The sequence below is a fragment of the Bubalus kerabau genome, chromosome 10 (genome assembly GCF_029407905.1).
Source record: "Bubalus kerabau isolate K-KA32 ecotype Philippines breed swamp buffalo chromosome 10, PCC_UOA_SB_1v2, whole genome shotgun sequence".
In the NCBI taxonomy this organism is placed as follows: domain Eukaryota; kingdom Metazoa; phylum Chordata; class Mammalia; order Artiodactyla; family Bovidae; genus Bubalus; species Bubalus kerabau.
Window position 1 is genome coordinate 6,146,804 of NC_073633.1, and position 22,219 is coordinate 6,169,022.

At 40.3% G+C, this 22,219-nt stretch overlaps 1 protein-coding gene across 7 annotated transcripts in view; it reads left to right on the forward strand.

Moving 5' to 3' along the window:
- The window catches only part of EPB41L4A (erythrocyte membrane protein band 4.1 like 4A), a 283,127-nt gene that overhangs the window by 186,850 nt on the left and 74,058 nt on the right, over positions 1-22,219 (forward strand). For all 7 annotated transcript variants that reach the window (XM_055536501.1, XM_055536502.1, XM_055536503.1 and 4 more), the window contains 3 exons: positions 14,106-14,197; positions 15,470-15,547; positions 21,800-21,921. In XM_055536501.1, the coding sequence (XP_055392476.1) occupies positions 14,106-14,197; positions 15,470-15,547; positions 21,800-21,921 (292 nt within the window). The remainder of the gene's footprint in view (positions 1-14,105; positions 14,198-15,469; positions 15,548-21,799; positions 21,922-22,219) is intronic.

Below are 22,219 nucleotides of genomic sequence, written 5' to 3' on the forward strand. Positions count from 1 at the left end.
ACCTTTAAATATCAAGGGGTTTGAATTGCATGGGTCCATCATAGATGGATTTGTTGCACTAAATAGATGCTACAGGTACTTTTTGACCTGTGCTTAGTTGAACATGCGGAAGCAGAACCCTGGATCCAGAGGGCCGACTATGTGGGGGTTGGCTCTGCTAACACCCTATTGCTCCAGGGTCAACTGTAGATTTTCATATTTGTCTGATATTTCACTGTAGTCAGATGAAATTCTGCATTCTCAGCTGGAAAGCAGCCCAGGTGAAGTTGTGGCTCTCCTGGGGTATTAGATCTGGAGGAGCATGGAGACTCCTGTCTACCTCTCGTTGGTTATATTAAGTTAGTGTAATTGCGGGTTTTTTTCCCCTCTTTTACAACTAATAGGAAATCTGTGGAGGAATCATGTCATTCAGTGCAAATACTGTGCTCTTCAAAATATCCCTTAGCTCTAACATTGACTTAGGACTGTTTCCTGATTAGATCATTTACTATGGTGCTTGCAAAATGCTGATTTTCTAGCTCTCCCACTGCCTTCATATTTTATTTTTAATTGGAGGAAAATTGCTTTACAGTGCTGTGTTTTTTTGTGCTGTACAACTTCAGTCATAATTAGGTGTGTATATGTATGTTTAACTTATATGCAGAGTACATCATGAGAAACGCTGGACTGGAAGAAACACAAGCTGGAATCAAGATTGCCGGGAGAAATAGCCATAACCTCAGATATGCAGATGACACCACCCTTATGACAGAAAGTGAAGAGGAACTCAAAAGCCTCTTGATGAAAGTGAAAGTGGAGAGTGAAAAAGTTGGCTTAAAGCTCAACATTCAGAAAACGAACATCATGGCATCCAGTCCCACCACTTCATGGGAAATAGATGGGGAAACAGTGGAAACAGTGGCACACTTTATTTTTCTGGGCTCCAAAATCACTACAGATGGTGACTGCAGCCATGAAATTAAAAGATGCTTACTCCTTGGAAGGAAAGTTATGACCAACCTAGATAGCATATTCAAAAGCAGAGATATTACTTTGCCAACAAAGGTCCGTCTAGTCAAGGCTATGGTATTTCCTGTGGTCATGTATGGATGTGAGAGTTGGACTGTGAAGAAAGCTGAGCGCCGAACAATTGATGCTTTTGAACTGTGGTGTTGGAGAAGACTCTTGAGAGTCCCTTGGACTGCAAGGAGATCCAACCAGTCCATTCTGAAGGAGATCGGCCCTGGGATTTCTTTGGAAGGAATGATGCTAAAGCTGAAACTCCAGTACTTTGGCCACCTCGTGTGAAGGGTTGACTCATTGGAGAAGACTCTGATGCTGGGAGGGATTGGGGGCAGGAGGAGAAGGGGATGAAAGAGGATGAGATGGCTGGATGGCATCACTGACTCGATGGACGTGAGTCTGAGTGAACTCCGGGAGTTGGTGATGGACAGGGAGGCCTGGCGTGCTGCAATTCATGGGGTCACAAAGAGTCGGACACAACTGAGCAACTGATCTGATCTGATCTGATGTATGAGTATATATATATATATGTGTGTGTGTGTGTGCATATATATATACACATATATCCTCCACATTTATCAGTCAGTCCTTGACATTCCACTGTGAGAGCCTCACCTTCTCACTTTTTAATTTATTTCTGTTATCAACATGGACTTACTCCTATTCTTTGTAGTGGTTTCTGATGCACTACTGTACCTAGGTATTCTGGTGTTTTAATTGACCTAGATGTGGCCAATGGTAGCCCTTTTGACGTGCCTCCTACCATTGTTTTGATCATTTTCTCCCATTTTTGGCATCTCATGGTATTTCAGGTGCATCTTGTACCTACCCCACATTTACACTCTTATCAGTTATTTCTCCAAAGAGCCTTGGTTCCTTTTAGTGGGGAAGGGTTAAGATCTGAGTGTTAGTGTGGTCACTGCTACTGGACTTTGCTTCTGGACTTTCTAGTGGACAATGCCAGGGAATACATGCATGAATATACATATATGTACAGGTATAAATACATGCATTCATACACATATGCTCAAATGAGCATGCTTCTACATATTTTCAGTTCAGTTCAGTCTCTCAGTTGTGTCCGACTCTTTGCGACCCCATGAATCGCAGCACGCCAGGCCTCCCTGTCCATCACCAACTCCCGGAGTTCACTCAAACTGATGTCCATCGAGTTAGTGATGCCATCCAGCCATCTCATCCTCTTTCATCCCCTTCTCCTCCTGCCCCCAATCCCTCCCAGCATCAGAGTCTTCTCCAATGAGTCAAGTCTTCGCATGAGGTGGTCAAGTATTGGAGTTTCAGCTCTAGCATCAGTCCTTCCAATGAACACCTAGGACTAATCTCCTTTAGAATGGGACTGGTTGGATCTCCTTGCAGTCCAAGGGACTCTCAAGAATCTTCTCCAACACCACAGTTCAAAAGCATCAATTCTTCGGTGCTCAGGTTTCTTCACAGTCCAACTCTCACATCCATACATGACCACTGGAAAAACCATAGCCTTGACTAGACGGACCTTTGTTGGCAAAGTCATGGCTCTGCTTTTCAATATGCTGTCTAGGTTGGTCATAACTTTCCTTCCAAGGAGTAAGTGTGTTTTAATTTCATGGATGCAGTCACCATCTGCAGTCATTTTGGAGCCCCAAAAAATAAAGTCTGACACTGTTTCCACTGTTTCCCCATCTATTTCCCATGACGTGTTGAGACCAGATGCCATGATCTTCGTTTTCTGAATGTTGAGTTTTAAGCCAACTTTTTCACTCTCCTCTTTCACTTTCATCAAGAGGCTTTTCAGTTCCTCTTCACTTTGTGCCATAAGGGTGGTTTCATCTGCATATCTGAGGTTATGGCTATTTCTCCCGGCAATCTTGATTCCAGCTTGTGCTTCTTTCAGCCCAGTGTTTCTCATGATACAGTCTGCATATAAGTTAAATAAGCAGGGTGACAATATACAGCCTTGACGTACTCCTTTTCCTATTTGTAACCAGTCTGTTGTTCCATGTCCAGTTCTACCTGTTGCTTCCTGACCTGCATACAGATTTCTCAAGAGGCAGGTCAGGTGGTCTGGTATTCCCATCTCTTTCAGAATTTTCCACAGTTTATTGTGATCCAAATAGTCAAAGGCTTTGGCATAGCCAATAAAGCAGAAATAGATGTTTTTCTGGAACGCTCTTGCTTTTTCCATGATCCAGTGGATGTTGGCAATTTGATCTCTGATTCCTCTGCCTTTTCTAAAACCAGCTTGAACATCAGGAAGTTCACAGTTCACATATTGCTGAAGCCTGGCTTGGAGAATTTTGAGCATTACTTTAGTAGTGTGTGAGATGAGTGCAACTGTGCGGTAGTTTGAGCATTCTTTGGCATTGCCTTTCTTTGGGATTGGAATGAAAACTGACCTTTTCCAGTCCTGTGGCCACTGCTGAGTTTTCCAAATTTGCTGGCATATTGAGTGCAGCACTTCCACAGCATCGTCTTTCAGGATTTGAAATAGCTCAACTGGAATTCCATCACCTCCACTAGCTTTGTTCATAGTGATGCTTTCTAAGGCCCACTTGACTTCACATTCCAGGATGTCTGGCTCTAGGTCAGTGATCACACCATCGTGATTATCTTGGTCATGAAGATATTTTTTGTACAGTTCTTCTGTGTATTCTTGCCAGCTCTTCTTAATATCTTCTGCTTCTGTTAGGTCCATACCATTTCTGTCCTTTATCGAGCCCATCTTTGCATGAAGTGTTCCCTTAGTATCTCTAATTTTCTTGACGAGATCTCTAGTCTTTCCCATTCTGTTGTTTTCCTCTATTTCTTTGCTTTGATCGCTGAGGAAGGTTTTCTTATCTCTCCTTGTTGTTCATTGGAACTCTGCATTCAGATGCTTATATCTTTCCTTTTCTCCTTTGCTTCTCACTTCTCTTCTTTTCACAGCTATTTCTACATATTTTAAAAATTGTAAATTCATGCCATACCTCAAATTTCCATCTAGCCCCACAGGGCTTGATCTTCTTTTCCTCATTTCCTATTTGTATAACCTTTCTTTGCCTATGAGAATCTTAGCTCCCAACAGTAACACATTTACTTGTTTGTTCGGTCTTAAAACTACATCTCAAGCAGTGTCAGAATTCCTTTGTGCAAACCACTAGAATTGACAGGTTTTTTTGTTTCTCTCTAGTTGTGGCACCCAGGCTTATCTGCCTCTTGGCATGTGGTATCTTAGGTCCCTGACCAGGGATCAAACCTGTGTGCCGTGCTTTTGATGGTGAATTCTTAACCACTGGGCCACCAGGGAAGTTCCTGTATATGGTTTTGTGCTTTTTCCTTTGTTTAGTAATACCTCCTAGAAATCTCTATATCAGATCATTGAGAGCTTTCTTATTCTCTTGTAAAGCTGCATTTTCTTTATTGAGTGTCTATAAAATCATTTGCTCAACCAGTCTCTTATGCTGGATCATTTGATAGTTCTTGATAGTTTGCAATTATGTACTTTTCCTTCAGTCAATAACTTTGTGCATATGTATTTTTATATCGTTGGAGGACTGTCTTTGGGGTATGTTTTCAGGAGTGAGAATGCTCAGTTAAGAGGATAAGTACATGTGTGAATATTAGGTGTTGCCTTATTTCCATACCCCAGCATTTACCCACAGTTTCTGTGCCATTGTGCATTTCACCTGAACTATTTGTATTTTCCTGTAAATGTTCAAACGTGTGACTCCATTGGTAACATTTGGATCCTGGGGCCATATGACAGTTTGGCTTGGAGTCTTTCAGATTCAGTGATGCACTACTAAACTTGTGGGCAAATAGCCTAATGTAAGCCCAGAAGTCTCACTTCTCTAACTTTGGACAATTTCCTGAACAACATTGAAACTCCCTTTTCTTATCTATGAAGGGAGGATGATAAAATTTGTTTTACAGGATTGTGAGGTCGTACTGTGAATGAACCCAGTCCAAAGCTGGACTTGTAGCAAGCACCGGGTACCTGTCTCTGTGTTGGAAGTATCTTGCCCTCATGCACTTAAAGTTTTGCACAGGAAAGGCTCAGGCAGCACTTGTTCTTGAAAGGTGAACAGCTGATGCCACAGCAGGAAGGGGAGCCAGGTCTTTTCAGGCCCATGGAGTTTTCTATGTATGTTTTTCCATCATTGAGTGAGCCATTCGTTTGGAAGAATGTCTAAATTCTGCTATAAAAATTTGCTACGTTAAGAGTATCAGTAGATAGTACCAGATATGCCTTCATTTTAGCTTAAGTAACATTTGTTATTAAATTCTTTCAAACATTTGTAAGACTGGCAATAAGGATTAGTTTTCATGTAAAAATGAAACCTGCAAGTATAAGAAAGAAATGCTGACATTTAAGGAAATTCTACAGTTTCTTTAAAGAGCAGATAAAGAAAAGATAGAGTAAAAACAATAAAAAAGCAAGCCATCTGGAATCCTGGCTTTGCATCTGTGAATTTTTTCAAATAGGAAAAGAGTAAGTTCAACAAAATAGTTTTCAAAAAAGTTTACTGAAACATGATATAAACATTCTCTAATGTTTTGGCTCCTGTTTTCTCCTTTAAATTCCTGGGAGGAAAAGGAAAAATGGGAGATGCAACACAATCTAACACATCCCTTCAAATTCTTTAATATATATTTCTATGAACTAGAAAGAGTTATAAACAATTATTCATTAAGCAATTAATTTCTTTGTAAAAGAAGTAAAAAGGTTTTTCATGTTTAGTGTATGATTTGAAATACTACCCACATAGCAGACAAAAGAGTTCTGGAATATTTTTGCTGTTTTTGTTCTTTTATTGTAAAATACAACATATATGTAGGAATCGAAATTAATGTTATTCTTCCAGTGCTCTGTTGAAATGCCCAGTGATTTTTAATTCAAACCATATTATATGCATTTCAAAAAGAATTTTAAAAATAACTGATGTGTGTGTAGGGGTGTTTATATGTAGTGTATAAAAGCCAAAGTTCTAGAACTAAAGTTTTTGCTTATATAAATCAAGGAAAGACCAGCTACCTTAGCAGCTCTTCGAGAGTCACAGTGTAAAATTAGCTTATTAAAAGGTCTGAGCATTTAACCTGGTGTTTCCCAAAATTACTTGAACGTAGAACTCTTTTTTATGCCAATATTACGAGACGTTAATGTTCAAGAGTCATTTTTTAGAGAGCACTCTGTAAAGAAAAAACAAGATAACGTTAAAAGAACAAAATAACATTCTACTCAGTGTTTTCAAATTCCCTTCCAACTTGCCTTTCCAACTAATAGCAAGATTGATAGTTTTTTTATTGCAGAACTTAGTTGAATTCTTTATATGGCTTTGCACTTGGAATGAGAAAACAGTGGAAGATATGGGGAAAGTGATTAAAATATTGTGCCCACTGTCTCACATACACAAACATAATTTAATTTTACATTTAGGCTCACCATTTATAAAGATAAAATTTCTCAAAATACTTAAAATTTTGTGATATTTCTTTGGTATTTATTTTTAGTTCAAGAATAAAGTTTTTTCCATTCTACCATTTGCCTTCCTTTGCTTTATCAGTAATTAAGTTCTTTCAGTTATTTGCTATTAGTCCCCTGATTTTTATTTCGTCTGGTGCCTAAAGTAAGTTCATAATTGCCAAGTACATATAAATCATGTAGAAATCAAATGTTTAAAAAAGATCCCATAATACTGTAGTCTTGTAATCTTTGCACTTCTTTTTAGTCTCTCCTCTGTCTCTGTGGATCATTGATAAGGAACCTCTCTGCTGTAGGCCTTTCCAATATTTATGTAATGATTGCATTTTACCATTGTTAGAAGTACTAATCTCTTTTAAGTATTTGACCTTTGCAGGGTCCCTTAGGTTACTTCAATTGACCTTGGAGATGGGATGAATATGTAATGACAGGATTGAGAAGATGCTTATCCCCGGCAGTTCTAGGGAAGCTTGGGAAGGCAAACTGTCCAGTTGTGGATGCTTCCCAAGGCAGGAGCGAGGGACCAGCTAGAGTAGGGCTTTGTGTGGCAAGGCTGTTGGGCATGGGAGAGGCAGTGAAGCTGGAGCCCAGGGAGAGGTAACTGCGGAGCGTCTTGCAGCGTAAGCACCTCCATGACCCTGTCAGTAAACTCAAGGCCCTTTAGAGAAGTCAGGCTCAAAACAGATTGATTTCTTCAAAGCTGCAAAGTGAAACAGCCAGCAAAGATGGGAAAAGAGTGAGAAAAACAGAGGGAGTTAGGTTGGGAATTCATGGGATTTGGGACTTTGAGCCCCGTTTACTTAGAGATCCACAGTATGATGAACCCCCATGTGTTATCTGAGTTAGAGGTGAATTAAGCTTGGTCTGTTTATAAAATAAAAAAAGTAGATTAAGACCATAGCTTTGCTTCTGGCATGAAATGGCTAAAGTTATGAAGGTATTTGAAAAATTTTGCCAAAAGCATGCATTGGATTCTTGGATAAAGTATTTTAGCAATTGGTTGGAATGAACTTCTGAAGTTAAGCAGCTACTTGTGTTTGTATAAACTAATGGAAAGGTGCTAATTGTCCATGTTCTTTTGGAAAAGGTTTAGCAGGTAGTGAGTGAGTGAAGTCGCTCAGTCGTGTCTGACTCTTTGTGACCCCATGGACTGTAGCCTACAAGGCTCCTCTGTCCATGGATTTTTCCAGGCAAGAGTACTGGAGTAGGTTGCCATTTCCTTCTCCAGGGGATCTTCCTGACCCAGGGATTGAACTTGGGTCTCCCGCTTTGCAGGCAGACGCTTTACCATCTGAGCCACCAGGGAAGTCCCTAAAGAGGTGAAAGTCACTCAGTCGTCTCCGACTCTTTGTGACCCCACGGACTATACAGTCCATGGAATACTACAGGCTAGAATACTGGAGTAGGTAGGCTCTCCCTAATCCAGGAGATCTTCCCAACCCAGACAGGAATCGAACCCAGGTCTCCCACATTGTAGGCAGATTCTTTACTAGCTGAGCCACAAGGGAAGGCAAGGTATTTAAATATCATGTCAGTTACATTCATGTCAGCAGTTAAGTGGCAAAAATATATAGAATTTATTCAGAATAACTGGCTCTTTTTTTTTTTAATTTATTTATATCAACTCAGCGTTTAGTATTTGGATCATTCTGCTAGCAGTGGGACAAAATCCAGCAGCTGGTGTTAAAGCCCTGTGTGGATGGGGGATGAGTTTATACTTGTCATTACATGGTGCAGAAGTAATTAGGGGCCTCCGGGAAACTCTTTTGTTCCTTTAATAAATTTGTACCCAAGGAATGTGTACTGACAGAATGTGGTCCACTGGAGAAGGGAATGGCAAACCACTTCAGTATTCTTGCCTTGAGAACCCAATGAACAGTATGAAAACAAAATGATAGGATACTAAAAGAGGAACTCCCCAGGTTGGTAAGTGCCCAATATGCTACTGGAGATCAGTAGAGAAATAACTCCAGAAAGAATGAAGGGATATAGCCAAAGCAAAAACATGTCCATGTGTCGAGTCTTCTCTTGTGTTGTTGGAAGAAGGTGTTTGCTATGACCAGTGCATTCTCTTGGCAAAATTCTATTAGCCTTTGCCCTGCTTCATTCCGTATTCCAAGGCCATGTGATGTGGTTGTGGATGTGACTGGTGATAGAAGCAAGGTCCGATGCTGTAAAGAGCAATATTGCATAGGAATCTGGAATGTTAGGTCCATGAATCAAGGCAAATCAGAAGTGGTCAGACAGGAGATGGCAAGAGTGAACGTCAGCATTCTAGGAATCAGCAAACTAAAATGGACTGGAATGGGTGAATTTAACTCAGATGACCATTATATCTACTACTGTGGCAAGAACCCCTCAGAAGAAATGGAGTGGCCATCACGGTCAACAAAAGAGTCCAAAATGCAGTACTTGGATGCAATCTCAAAAACGACAGAATGATCTCTGTTCATTTCCAAGGCAAACCATTCAATATCACAGTAATCCAAGTCTATGCCCCAACCAGTAACGCTGAAGAAGCTGAAGTTGAACGGTTCTATGAAGACCTACAAGACCTTTTAGAACTAACACCCAAAAAAGATGTCCTGTTCATTAAAGCGGACTGGAATGCAAAAGTAGGAAGTCAAGAAACACCTGGAATAACAGGCAAATTTGGCCTTGGAATACGGAATGAAGCAGGGCAAAGGCTAATAGAATTTTGCCAAGAGAATGCACTGGTCATAGCAAACACCCTCTTCCAACAACACAAGAGAAGACTCTACACATGGACATCACCAGATGGTCAACACGGAAATCAGATTGATTATATTCTGTGCAGCGAAAGATGGAGGAGCTCTATACAGTCAGCAAAAACAAGACTGGGAGCTGACTATGGCTCAGATCATGAACTCCTTATTGCCAAATTCAGACTTAAATTCAAGAAAATAGGGAAAACCACTAGACCATTCAGGTATGACCTAAATCAAATCCCTTATGATTATACAGTGGAAGTAAAAAATAGATTTAAGGGACTGGATCTGATAGATAGAGTGCCATATGAACTATGGAATGAGGTTCGTGACATTGTACAGGAGACAGGGATGAAGACCATTCCCATGGAAAAGAAATGCAAAAAAGCAAAATGACTGTCTGGGGAGGCCTTACAAATAGCTGTGAAAAGCAAAGGAGAAAAGAAAAGATATAAGCATCTGAACGCAGACTTCCAAAGAATAGCAAGAAGAGATAAGAAAGCCTTCCTCAGCGATCAATGCAAAGAAATAGAGGAAAACAACAGAATGGGAAAGACTAGAGATCTCTTCAAAAAATTAGAGATACCAAGGGAACATTTCATGCAAAGATGGGCTCGATAAAGGACAGGAGTGGTATGGACCTAACAGAAGCAGAAGATATTAAGAAGAGCTGGCAAGAATACACAGAAGAACTGTACTAAAAAGATCTTCACAACCAAGATAATCACGATGGTGTGATCACTGACCTAGAGCCAGACATCCTGGAATGTGAAGTCAAGTGGGCTTTAGAAAGCATCACTACGAACAAAGCTAGTGGAGGTGATGGAATTCCAGTTGAGCGATTTCAAATCCTGAAAGATGATGCTGTGAAAGTGCTGCACTCAATATGCCAGCAAATTTGGAAAACTCAGCAGTGGCCACAGGACTGGAAAAGGTCAGTTTTCATTCCAATCCCAAAGAAAGGCAATGCCAAAGAATGCTCAAACTACCGCACAGTTGCACTCATCTCACACACTAGTAAAGTAATGCTCAAAATTCTCCAAGCCAGGCTTCAGCAATATGTGAACTGTGAACTTCCAGATGTTCAAGCTGGTTTTAGAAAAGGCAGAGGAACCAGAGAACAAATTGCCAACATCCGCTGGATCATCGAAAAAGGAAGAGAGTTCCAGAAAAACATCTATTTCTGCTTTACTGACTATGCCAAAGCCTTTGACTGTGTGGATCACAATAAACTGTGGGAAATTCTGAAAGAGATGGGAATACCAGACCACCTGAGCTGCCTCTTGAGAAATCTGTATGCAGGTCAGGAAGCAACAGTTAGAACTGGACATGGAACAACAGACTGGTTCCAAATAGGAAAAGGAGTACGTCAAGGTTGTATACTGTCACCCTGCTTATTTAACTTATATGTAGAGTACATCATGAGAAACCCTGGGCTGGAAGAAGCACAAGCTGGAATCAAGATTGCTGGGAGAAATAGCCATAACCTCAGATATGCAGATGACACCACTCTTATGGCAGAAAGTGAAGAGGAACTGAAAAGCCTCTTGATCAAAGTGAAAGAGGAGAGTGGAAAAGTTGGCTTAAAGCTCAACATTCAGAAAACGAAGATCATGGCATCTGGTTCCATCACTTTATGGGAAATAGATGGGGAAACAGTGGAAACAGTGTTAGACTTTATCTTTTTGGGCTCCAAAATCACTACAGATGGTGACTGCAGCCATGAAATTAAAAACGCTTACTCCTTGGAAGGGAAGTTATGACCAACCTAGATAGCATATTGAAAAGCAGAGCCATGACTTTGCCAACAAAGGTCCATCTAGTCAAGGCTATGGTTTTTCCAGTGGTCATGTATGGATGTGAGAGTTGGACTGTGAAGAAAGCTGAGTGCTGAAGAATTGATGCTTTTGAACTGTGGTGTTGGAGAAGACTGTTGAGAGTCCCTTGGATTGCAAGGAGATCCAACCATCCATTCTAAAAGAGATCAGCCCTGGGTGTTCTTTGGAGGGAATGATGCTGAAGCTGAAACTCCAGTACTTTGGCCACCTCATGTGAAGAGTTGACCCATTGGAAATATTCTGATGCTGGGAGGGATTGGGGGCAGGAGGAGAAGGGGACGACAGAGGATGAGATGGCTCGATGGCATCACTGACTTGATGGACGTGAGTCTGAGTTAACCCCTGAGTTGGTGATGGACAGGGAGGCCTGGTGTGCTGCGTTTGATGGGGTCGCAAAGAGTTGGACACGACTGAGCCACTGAACTGAACTGAACTTTATTTTCAAGTTTAAATGTTTTTTTTTTTCTCCTGCATTTTTCAAAACCTATGTAATATATATAATTAAATCACTTTGTGAAAATTTGATTTAATATGTCAATTCAAACTTATTTTTGATGTTCTTGATAAAACATGAAGGTGTCTCTGTCACAGAGTAGTCGTCAGCAGCCACCATTTCTTGTCAGTGGCGATGCCCAGCATGTGGTCCTCCCTAATACACTTAGTGCTTCAGTTGCTGACAGAGAGATATATTGAGAAAGGTGGTAGTTGGGGGAGGGGAGGAAGAGCCTGGGGCTTCCCTGATAGCTCAGCTGGAAAAGAATCCACCCGCAATGCAGGAGACCTGAGTTGATTCCTGGGTGGGGAAGATCCCCTGGAGAAGGAAATGGCAACCCACTCCAGTATTCTTGCTTGGAGAATGCCATGGACTGAGGAGCCTTGCAGGCTACAGTCCACAGTGTTGCAAGAGTTGGACACAACTTAGTGACTAAACCACCAGGGGGAACCTGTCTTATACTGGCTATTTTTTTTTTTTTTTTGACAAGACGTGCTGCATCTTACTTCCCCAACTGGGTATAGAACCCATACTTCCTGCAGTGGAAGCACAGAGTCTTACCCACTGGACCACCAGGGAAGTTCCATGTACTGAGTTTATCTTATTTATCCTGATAAACAGCCAGAAACACATTATCTTAAAATTAATGACCTGTACATTATATATTGGATAATCCAGTGACCTCAAAACACTGGCATGTTATATAAGAAACTCTTAATAGTGGTTGCCTCTGGGGAGGGGAATTGGAGACAGTGGTGAGAGGGAGGTTTAGTTCTCATTGTGTAACCACTTTGGTAACTTTTGGTGTTTTTTAAAAAGGAAAAGTGAAAGAAGAAACATTCCCCTCTAATCATCCCCATCTCCTGACAGGATGCTTGGTCTCCCTTCTGCCTCCAAGGATCTTCTGTGATTTCCTCTGTGCCCCTTCTTCCTCTGCTCCCCCCTGGTTTCTTTTGCTTTTGAGGAAGACACATTCTGAATTCATTGCCTTTTCTTACTCATCCCTACTTTTTAAATCCTTACCCCTTTCATGAAAGCCACTGAAGATCTCTCCCCATGAAATGCAGTGACCTCTTTTCAAGCCCTGTGACCTTTCTGGGTCACTTGAGACCTGCCCTCTCCCCCAGCCTCTCTGACACCATTGCCTCCTGGTCCATGTTGACCTTTCTCACTCCACCTTCATGAGCATCTTCACTGTGATCCCATCATTATCTGTGCTCTGTCCCTGAGCAAACTGTTTTAGATTCTTGGGTAAAATCACCTATACCAGCAGACACGACCTCTCTCCTCAGCCTGCCCTTGCATATTTACTGGCCCACTAGGTGTGTGGAGTTTCCAATTCTATGGGCGCCTCAAAATCAAAATAGTGTGAGCTATTGTCCATTCCTCTGCCATCCAGATCCCCAGTTTTTTCCACTTGCTATATTTTAGTACTTTGCTGCACCCAGCTCAGAAGCCTAGACTTGCCCAAGTTCCTTCCTCCACCTCACGAAGTTTGGAATTACAGGTTGTCTCCTGTGTAAAATGCGTATACTGGCTCTGTTTCCATCATACCGTTTCATTTTGCAAATAAACTCCTAAATTGGGCAGCCTCATTCTAGATGGACTTGGGAGAAATTTCCTGCATAAAAATGTTCTATCCTTGCTAAAAGGATGTGTGAAGGGGGAGGAATCATTTCAATTATTCCTCTGCATTGATAATTTTGTGTTTATGAATCCATGGAAACCTTATTCCACAGGCATTTCTGCATTTGTGACTTGAGTTTGATTTTTATTTGAAACTAAATTAGCAATTATGTAACTTCACAGAGCTTGTGGTTTATTATTATTTTTGTATGGATACTGTATTTTGCTTGGTTTTCTATTAAGTCACTTAAAAAAATAGTATCTTTTCCTGTATAATTCAAATTACATCTAATATTGCCTCTGTTTCTTATGTATTAAACTATATAAGTATAAAATAAATATTGTATATGTTTAAAATAGGTAAGGAACTACCAGATTAAACTAATTGTGAAAATTAATTGCATACCTAGTATATGGCACTTTACATCTGTCATGTCATTTAATTTCTTTCACCCAAGAACTTGATGCAGAATGGAGAAACTCAGTAACTTGCCCAGATTACACTGCTGTGGTGGTGTTGCCCCTCCTAGCAGCCCCTCTTGAGATTCTTTCATTTAAATGTGGCCTGTACATCCCTGAAAAAAATACAGTTAAGACCTGGATTTATGAGTGTCTTCTCTTCTGGGGGGCGTTGATTTCCACGTGCTCAGTATTTTTCCTGTTCTGGTGCACGTTGTTGGCAGAAGAGTTTTCAGTGCTTCCGCACCATCACTGTGATTATTTGCAGTCATGGGGTGATGTAGAAAAAGGCAGTAGAGGTGATGGTGTTAAAATTTACATGGAGCTTACATTTTGTAATTCTATCAAGAGATAATTGTCCTTCTTCTCCTTTTTTTTTTTTTTAAATGTGTTAACAATGATTTCTCTGCTTACTTGAATTTTTGGTACCTAGAAGGTGGCTGTCATCTGAAAAATCGTATGGTCTGTAATTTATATTCTCACACTTTTTTCTCTCTTAGTGCAGTGAAACGTCATTCTTTTTTGAAGCTCGAAGTAAAACTGCTTGCAAGCACCTTTGGAAATGTAGTGTAGAATATCATACATTTTTTAGGTATGTTCCTTTGCCTAATAAATGAAAATTGTGTTTGCTTTTATAACAAGAATTCTATTCTTAGAAGAAATTAAGAAGGGTTTCTCTTTTATTAACTTTTTTACATGCACATGTATGTAGATTTTTTTTTTTGTCATACTACAAGAAAGGATCAAGGATGATTACTTTTTAGGTTTATGTAAAAGTATAGTTTTGGTATTGGTGGGAGTTAAGTGTTCTGCTGTGGACACACTAAAACTGAAATGCCTAACCTGGGGATATGGAATGGGTGGCTGGGTATGCAAAGCTTACAGAAAAGACCAAGGTTGGTCATGTAAATTTTGTAAGTAATAAGGCAGACAGTAGGCAGACAGTCGCCTATGGAAACAGTAGAGAGAGGAAAGGGACTGCGCTGTGGGACGCTCCCAGCGTTTAGAGGACAGGAGCGTGGGGAATGGGAAGTAAGGGAGGCAGATGCTGTGATGAGTGAGGAGCTGGCATCTGCCTTGTGTGCTCCTGGGAGGTCGCAGGGATGCAGGCAGAGAACTGACTGTTGGGTCGTGTGGGTACTGTTTGTTTCACATTCTTACGGTGTAAAGATAAAATTAAATTTTATCAGGTAATATTATACATTAAACTGTTCTTGGTTTTCAAATTTAAAACTAGATTAACCCTTCCCCTTTTTCCTTTTTGATTTACACGGAACATTTTTTCCACATAGTATGATGCTAGAGAAGTAGTGTTATAAAATGATACACATCTTTTGAGGAGTTTGTATTCAGAAAGGGTTGTAGCCCAAAATGTCTGAGACAGTACCTCTCCATCAGTGGGGTGGGGCCAAGAAACTCCACTTGGAGCTGTGTGTTGAATGTACCATAGAATGGAAAGTACGAAGAAGAGTGAACCATGGCATTAGATATGATCAACTGCCATGACAACCTTGGCTTGGGTTAATCAACATAGTGACAAAGTTTCCAAGAGAATTTAAGTAGAGAAATTAAATTTATTCACAACAAAAGCTTCCTTGTAAGGGTGATGATATATTTAATAGTCTTCAGGAAGTATGAGTATTTTGATATCATACTTGTATAAAATACTAGAATGTGGTTGTTGTTTTAAGTATTAGCTTTAAAATAATCAATTATTATTTTTTGCCAATATGTAGACTGAGTAAAATATTTCAGCTATGTGTTAAGCAGTATTGCACTATTATATATTTCTACGTAGTTTTTGCTCATGTTGCATAAGTATATTTGTAAGTCTTTTTCTAATTTTCTTTTACAAATTCATTAGAATGCCAGAAAATGAATCAAATTCGTTGTCAAGAAAACTGAGCAAGTTTGGATCCATGAGTTATAAGCACCGGTATAGGTAAATGGCATTCTTTTCCTCTGGGGTGTGTGGATGTGTGTATGAATGCATATTTAATCTAACCATCCAGATGCATGCATGCATATTAAAGTTTGTGATCTGATTTTTTTCTGATTTTTTTTTCACAATGCCAATGATTTTGATTGGCAATAACTAAACTTTCTTGACAAAAAATGATTTTCTAGGTTTAATGATGTTTAAACAGTACATTAGCTTGATTAAGTATAGAGTTTTTAGAATGTAGTAGAGCTTACTATCTTCAGAAATTCATTTTGGTCCAATTATCAGTTATCTCCAATTATGTTGTGATTATGAAACAAAGTAGATATTCTGAATAGTGGTTTATTGGTATTCTTAGGATATTCAGTTGAGTCTCTGTTGTAATATCATGGGTCAAATGTTTTCTGTAGTATAATGCCTAGCAAATATATGGTAACTTTATACTTGTACCAAGTGCCATATATTGTGCTAAATGTGTCCCATTTATTGCTTATTTAATCATTGCAGTCTTATTGATGTTATCCTCATACTATGTGAGGAAACTGAGGCTCAGAGACAAGTCACTTTTCAGAGAAACCAGCCAGGAAGTGTTCGTGTTGGGCCCACTATCTGGCAGTCTAACTCCAGACAGAGCCTGTGTGTTTACCGGTTAGTCAGACTGTTGCATGTTGCGGGGAAGGCCTGATTGTCAAGCAGCCAGGCAGGTGCTTGTGAAAATGGAAAGTTTCTATGTTTTGAAAAATAATTTGTTTTGTTTCAATTCATTCTGTTAACTGGAGAGCCTGTGATGTTGAAGGCAGGGTAATAGGTGCCCAGAGATAGAAAGAATAAGATTTCACCACCTTTGCCTTCAGCTTCCCTAGTGGCTCAGACGTAAAGAATCTGCCTGCAGTGTGGGAGACCTGGGTTCGATACCTGGGTTGGGAAGAACCCCTGGAGGACGGCATGGCAACCCACTCCAGTATTCTTGCCTGGAGAATCCCATGGACAGAGACTGTAGACTGGCAGGCTACATACAGTCCATGGGGTTGCAGAGAGTCAAACACGACTGAACAACTAACACCTCTGCCTTCAGAGAGCTACAGTATTATTCAGGCAGTGAGACGGTCCCAGGCCCTATAAAACCCAAGCAGCGTGCAGAAATGGGACTTGGGAGGCAGGACACTGTTCTGTCAGTCCATGTGAGACATCTCCAAGTGAAATGCTTACTTAGGAGACTTAAAAATCAAACCAGGTCAAGTGTTTGCAAGATAATAATATGTCAGGTTTTAATTCCTTTCTTTTATGAACCACTTTTGTTTTATCTTGCTTTGAAACCAGGGATAATCTGTAAAGGAGTGATTAATATTAAATGTTCAGTGCATTAATCTTTATATATTTACTTTGATGTTTCCTCATTTGCTGACTTAACACTTAAGTATTATTATAGATGTTCTAGGTATCTGTAGGAAAGTGTTTATTGAAATCTAAAAATTTAAACTTTAAGTTATCAAGGTTTTCCCCTAGATAGTGATATAATTACAGAAATTTAAGGAGAGAGTATTTACTTTTTTATTAAGGAAAACAGCTCATAGTCAGTATTTGGGCTGTTCTTCCCATTGGGACGTAACACATTTCAAGGGTTATAGAGTGAATGTGTAAACCTGTCTCTTTGTCACTGAAATGAAGCTAGTGAAAAAGCATCTGTCTTAATATTCACAATGTTAAATTTGTAATTATGCTGTTTAACATACACTGTAGCTGGTTTCCACAAATTTACCATACCTGATTTTTCAAATTTATTGAAATGCAAATGCTGTTGCTCTGGGAATTATTATTAGGAAGTTATTGGATTTTACATATTAAATATAATTTCTTCCACAAAAGTAATTAAAGGTAACCTTTGCAAATTGGAAGCTCTGCTAAATCTGTTCTAATTTTGTGGCTGGTAACTGCCTAGTAAATCTTAATGAAATTCGAGTCTCAATGTCTGTATGTAGGAAGCACTAACATTATGCAATTCCTGAAAGAAGGATGTTTCATCCCGCTACCCAGAGCCAGGCTTAGGCAGGGATGGGTCTCTGACTACTGGATGGACACCAGTACATGACTGTTAATTGTCAAAAGTAATAACAGCCAATCCTTAAAAAACATCATATCCCTGTTCCTTTATTTTGAGATGTTCTGGAGGCATCCTGGAAGGAAGGAAGAGTTCTGGAAATAGAAAGCTCCTTCCTTTACCCTGTAGGCTTTTAGAGCATGGGAGATAGTGAATGGCATAACCAGTGGCTGTGGTGTGTGAGTGTGGTTGTCTGTGTGTATAACTCTACATGTGTTCACAGTGGAGTATGTGTGTGTAGGAGTGTATGATAGAGAAGGACAGAGTTCTAGTCTTTACTTTTCTCTTTTACATCTTAGGGCTTGCAGAATACCGAGGAGATTCCAACATCTTAGAGAAAAACACACCCCACTCCATTACTCTTGCCTGGAAAATCCCATGGACAGAGGAGCCTGGTGGGCTGCAGTCCATGGAGTCGCTAGGAGTCAGACACGACTGAGCGACATCACTTTCCTTTTTCACTTTCATGCATTGGAGAAGGAAATGGCAACCCACTCCAGTGTTCTTGCCTGGAGAATCCCAGGGACGGGGGAGCCTGGTGGGCTGCTGTCTACGGGGTTGCACAGAGTCAGACACGACTGAAGCAACTTAGCAGCAGCAGCAGTCATTACTTTAGAGGAGAAAACTTAATTTTAGTGGTATGTGACAGGCAGTCCTTTCAGAAATTCAAAATTAAATTTTTGGGGAAAGATTGAGCTGAAATGTGACAGTCAAAGTCATCTGAAATAGACACTGATTAAGTCTTTGGTTAAATATTTTGTTATACACTGCTCTCTCTTTCTCTGAGCCCCTTAAAAACGAATCTTGCCTCTACCTGTTGTTAAGTTTGTAGAGGACTCCTGCTTTGTATGAATGAATGAGTTGTGTAGAACTTATACTCTAGAAATGAGACTTAGACCTGAGAACCAGCTCCTGCTCCCCAGAACCCTGATAACCTTCTTGCCACATTTCTTGAAGTGTGAAAGAGATCCAGTTCTCCTGAGAACTTACTTTGTGTCCAGTGCTTTCATGTGTGTTACTTTATTAAATACATTCAATGACCCATCAAAGGGGACTTATCCTCATTTGTATTGACAAAATATTTGAGCCCCCTCCAGTCTAAGGTAATTGAACTGAAGACCTTTAGCAACTAAGCAGCAGAGTTGAGATTTGAACCCAGGTGTCTTGTTCTCTTCCCTCTACCCAACCAATGGCTGTTTGTAGCCTCACTTTGGAGCTGAAGAAGGGCTGCTGGCAGGGCCTGCCAGCATGGAACGGGAGTATGGGTGCCACAGGGCGAGGGGTGGCAAGCGGGTGACGCGGGGACAAAGCTCTGCCTGTCACTGTGGAGAGCCGCTAGGTGTGTAGGAACGCTTATACCAACACTGAAAACCTCTGCATTTGCCCTGTGCTTTTTTGTTACAAGGAAGTACTAAGAATACCATACAGGAGTATTTCTGCTAGGAAATAATATGAACAATAGAAATACAGACAAGGAAAATGAGGTTCTAGGAGATTAAAAGAATAATCTACTGAAGACCACACATTTCTGGTAGAGCTGAGCTTTGAGCCAGGCTTGTAGCTTTAAAGTACATGGCTGTGCACGCTGTTCCTTCTCCTGGGCTGCCAGGCTGGGCTACCCTGGCCAGCCGGAGGGTAGAAAACGTCTTGCAGTCCTGGGTCCTGTGCAGCCTCTGCCAGGTCAGCTTATGTCCCTTGACTTAGTTTTATTAGTCTTGTGATATGATTTTCTCATTTCTCCTTTATTCCTGAGAAACAAGCCATGAGGAAAAATTGAATAATAAAGTAAAATCTCATTATCAAATGCCTCAGTAGTCCACATATTAGGTTATGTTTTTAGGGCAAATGTTTTTTCCTCCATGCAATGCAGTACAGACTATCCAAGTGTTAGATTAAGTCTGTTGCAAGGAGATCTTATCTTCATACTTCAAATCATTTATAATAATGGAATTTTGCTGTCTATAGAATTTAAAAAAGATTTTCAGGGGAGAGATGTTGCTATTTGTATTACCTTATGTACTACTTTTAGAATAGCTAAAACTGTTGAAAGTTCTCAAATTAATAATTTTTAAAATATATTTGTATTTAGTTAATAATTATGTAGCATTTTATATGCTTGGCATTGTTCTGGAAAATTTAGAAACATTCATACTTAACATTCATAATAAGCCTATAAAGTGGTCATTGGTATTATTGTTGCTTTAGTAATGAGGATTCTGAGATACAGACAGTTTGAGTAATGTTTGTTGGGGTCAGAGAGCTAGGATATGACATAGCTGGAATTTGAACCCAGTGTCCAGAGCTTCTTATTAACAATATATTAATATGTAAAAACAGCAAAATTAAACTTGATAAATGATAATTTTCTTATCAAATAATGTTATGAGATTTCTGTATGATACATTTTCATTATATATAAGGGGACATGTAGTTAAATTTCAAGTGAAGGCAGACCTGTCACTCTTTGCCCCCCAGCCCCCTGCCCTCCCCCTGGTTTTCATGAAGTCTTGAATGTGGAGTATATACACTCATGGATAGAAACTGTCATCTTCATTCCACATAGTAAGCTGCATCCCCAGTTAGCCCGATGAGAAATTGCTCCTTATGAATGTTTCAGGCCTCTATTTCTTATAAAAATGAATGGGGTAGTAAGCAGGGGAAGTTTCCACAGAAGTATGTAGAAGGTAAATTTGGCTTTTTTTCCATCTCATTTGATCTCTTTCGGGGAGAGAACCACCAGTATGTATCCTGTGCTGCTGCTGCTAAGGCTCTTCAGTCGTGTCCGACTCCGTGCCACCCCACAGACGGCAGCCCAGCAGGCTCCGCCGCCCCTGGGATTCTCCAGGCAAGAACACTGGAGTGGGTTGCCATGTGTCCTGTAAATGTAGGGTAAATAAGTTGAGGCCATTAAAAGACTTTTTTCCCATTAGATGGCGCTTCTTATAGTGAATCAAAGTAGTCACTTAGAAATGCATTTTCTCTGTACCTAAATGACACTTTCCTTGAAATCCAAGAGTCATTTATTGGTTCAAATTCAGCAGCTGTGGAATAACTATTTAGTAAAATGAACGTTGACTAAAATTCAGCAAATTAAATTACATGGTTCTGGAGAAGTTTATCCTCAGGGAAAGCTCACCCTGTTGCCTCATAGACTCATAAGGAAGCGGTGCTGCGCCGGGGGATTCTGGCTGCTCTGAATCTTCCTGGGTACTTGCTGGCACAGGTGGGGTGGGCAGAATCAGTGGCTGATTGTGTCACAGGTTTCAGAGCGCAATCTCACCAAGTGGCCCAGTGGCAGAGGCTCTACGACTTGCCTATAAGTACAGCACAAGGACATGTCGATTCATGTAGAATCTTGGCCCTCAGTACTTCAGCCCAGCACGCTTTTATTGCTAAGTTGTTGAGCTGACAACATGAGCATCCTCAGTTTCTAGCCTATCATTCTACTTAAATCCAAACCTGATTCCTTCTTTAATAAATTCTTTCTTGGTTCTCTCTCTGAAAAATCTTCCTTATGTCAACTGAGGGAAAAAAAAAGTGCAACATTAAAGCTGTGAGTCAAGCTTTATTGGTGCTTGTAGAGAGAGGACTAGAGGCTGAGAGATGGTCTTTCAGATAGCTCTGAGGGCCTGCCCCTAAGGGAATGTGTGCAATCAAACACGTATCTCTGTAGAAGGTTGCTGCTAGTCACAAGGAGCAGATGTCTCCATTAATGATTGTAGTGCTTTTCTAGTATAAGATGCAAGAGATCAAGTTCATAAAATATTCTCCTGAAAACGTCTATCTGAAGGCCCGTTTGGCCACTTTTTCCCAGAGCACAGAGTGCCTCAGTCCCAATCTCTGTCCCGAATCCCTTTCAGAGTATGTGGAAGGTCAGCAGCTGTAGTGGCTAGTGGCTTCATTCTTGCAGACCCAGATGATGGGTGACATTCTTCAGCTGGCACTTATATCTCACCTAAATCTTTCCTGTTGGACTTTGTTACTTCCTTGCTTAACACTGCAATGGGAATCATTTGAAGGTCCTATATAATCTACGTGAGTCTGTTTGTTATTTTTCTTTCTCTCCATACACTGCAGATACTCTTTATGAGCTGTGCTTTAATTTTGTGGCTGTGTGGTCTTACCTGTGTTACTCAAAATGTTGTATTTTCAAGTGGCAGGACAGCACTACAGATGAGTCGAGATCTTTCTATTCAACTTCCCCGGCCCGATCAGAATGTGTCAAGGAGTCGAAGCAAGACTTACCCTAAGAGAATAGCACAAACACAGCCAGCTGGTAAGTCACAGAACCCCCAGCTCATCAGTTACCTTGCATTTCCTTTGAGGCTGTTGGTACAGCATATACTAAAGTGGTGACTGTAGCCTTGAAAGGTTTTAACTGTTAACATAGAGTTTTCGATGTGACCCAGAAAATGTCCCAGCAATTAGAATTATTCATAAATTGACAGGTAATCAATTTGAATCACTGTAACTTGCTTAATGACTCTACTTAATAATTCATTTTTTGAAGGGGTTAAATAAAATCACAACTGAGCAATTTCTTAGCTTGGTGTAGCTGAGATTAGAATTAAAAC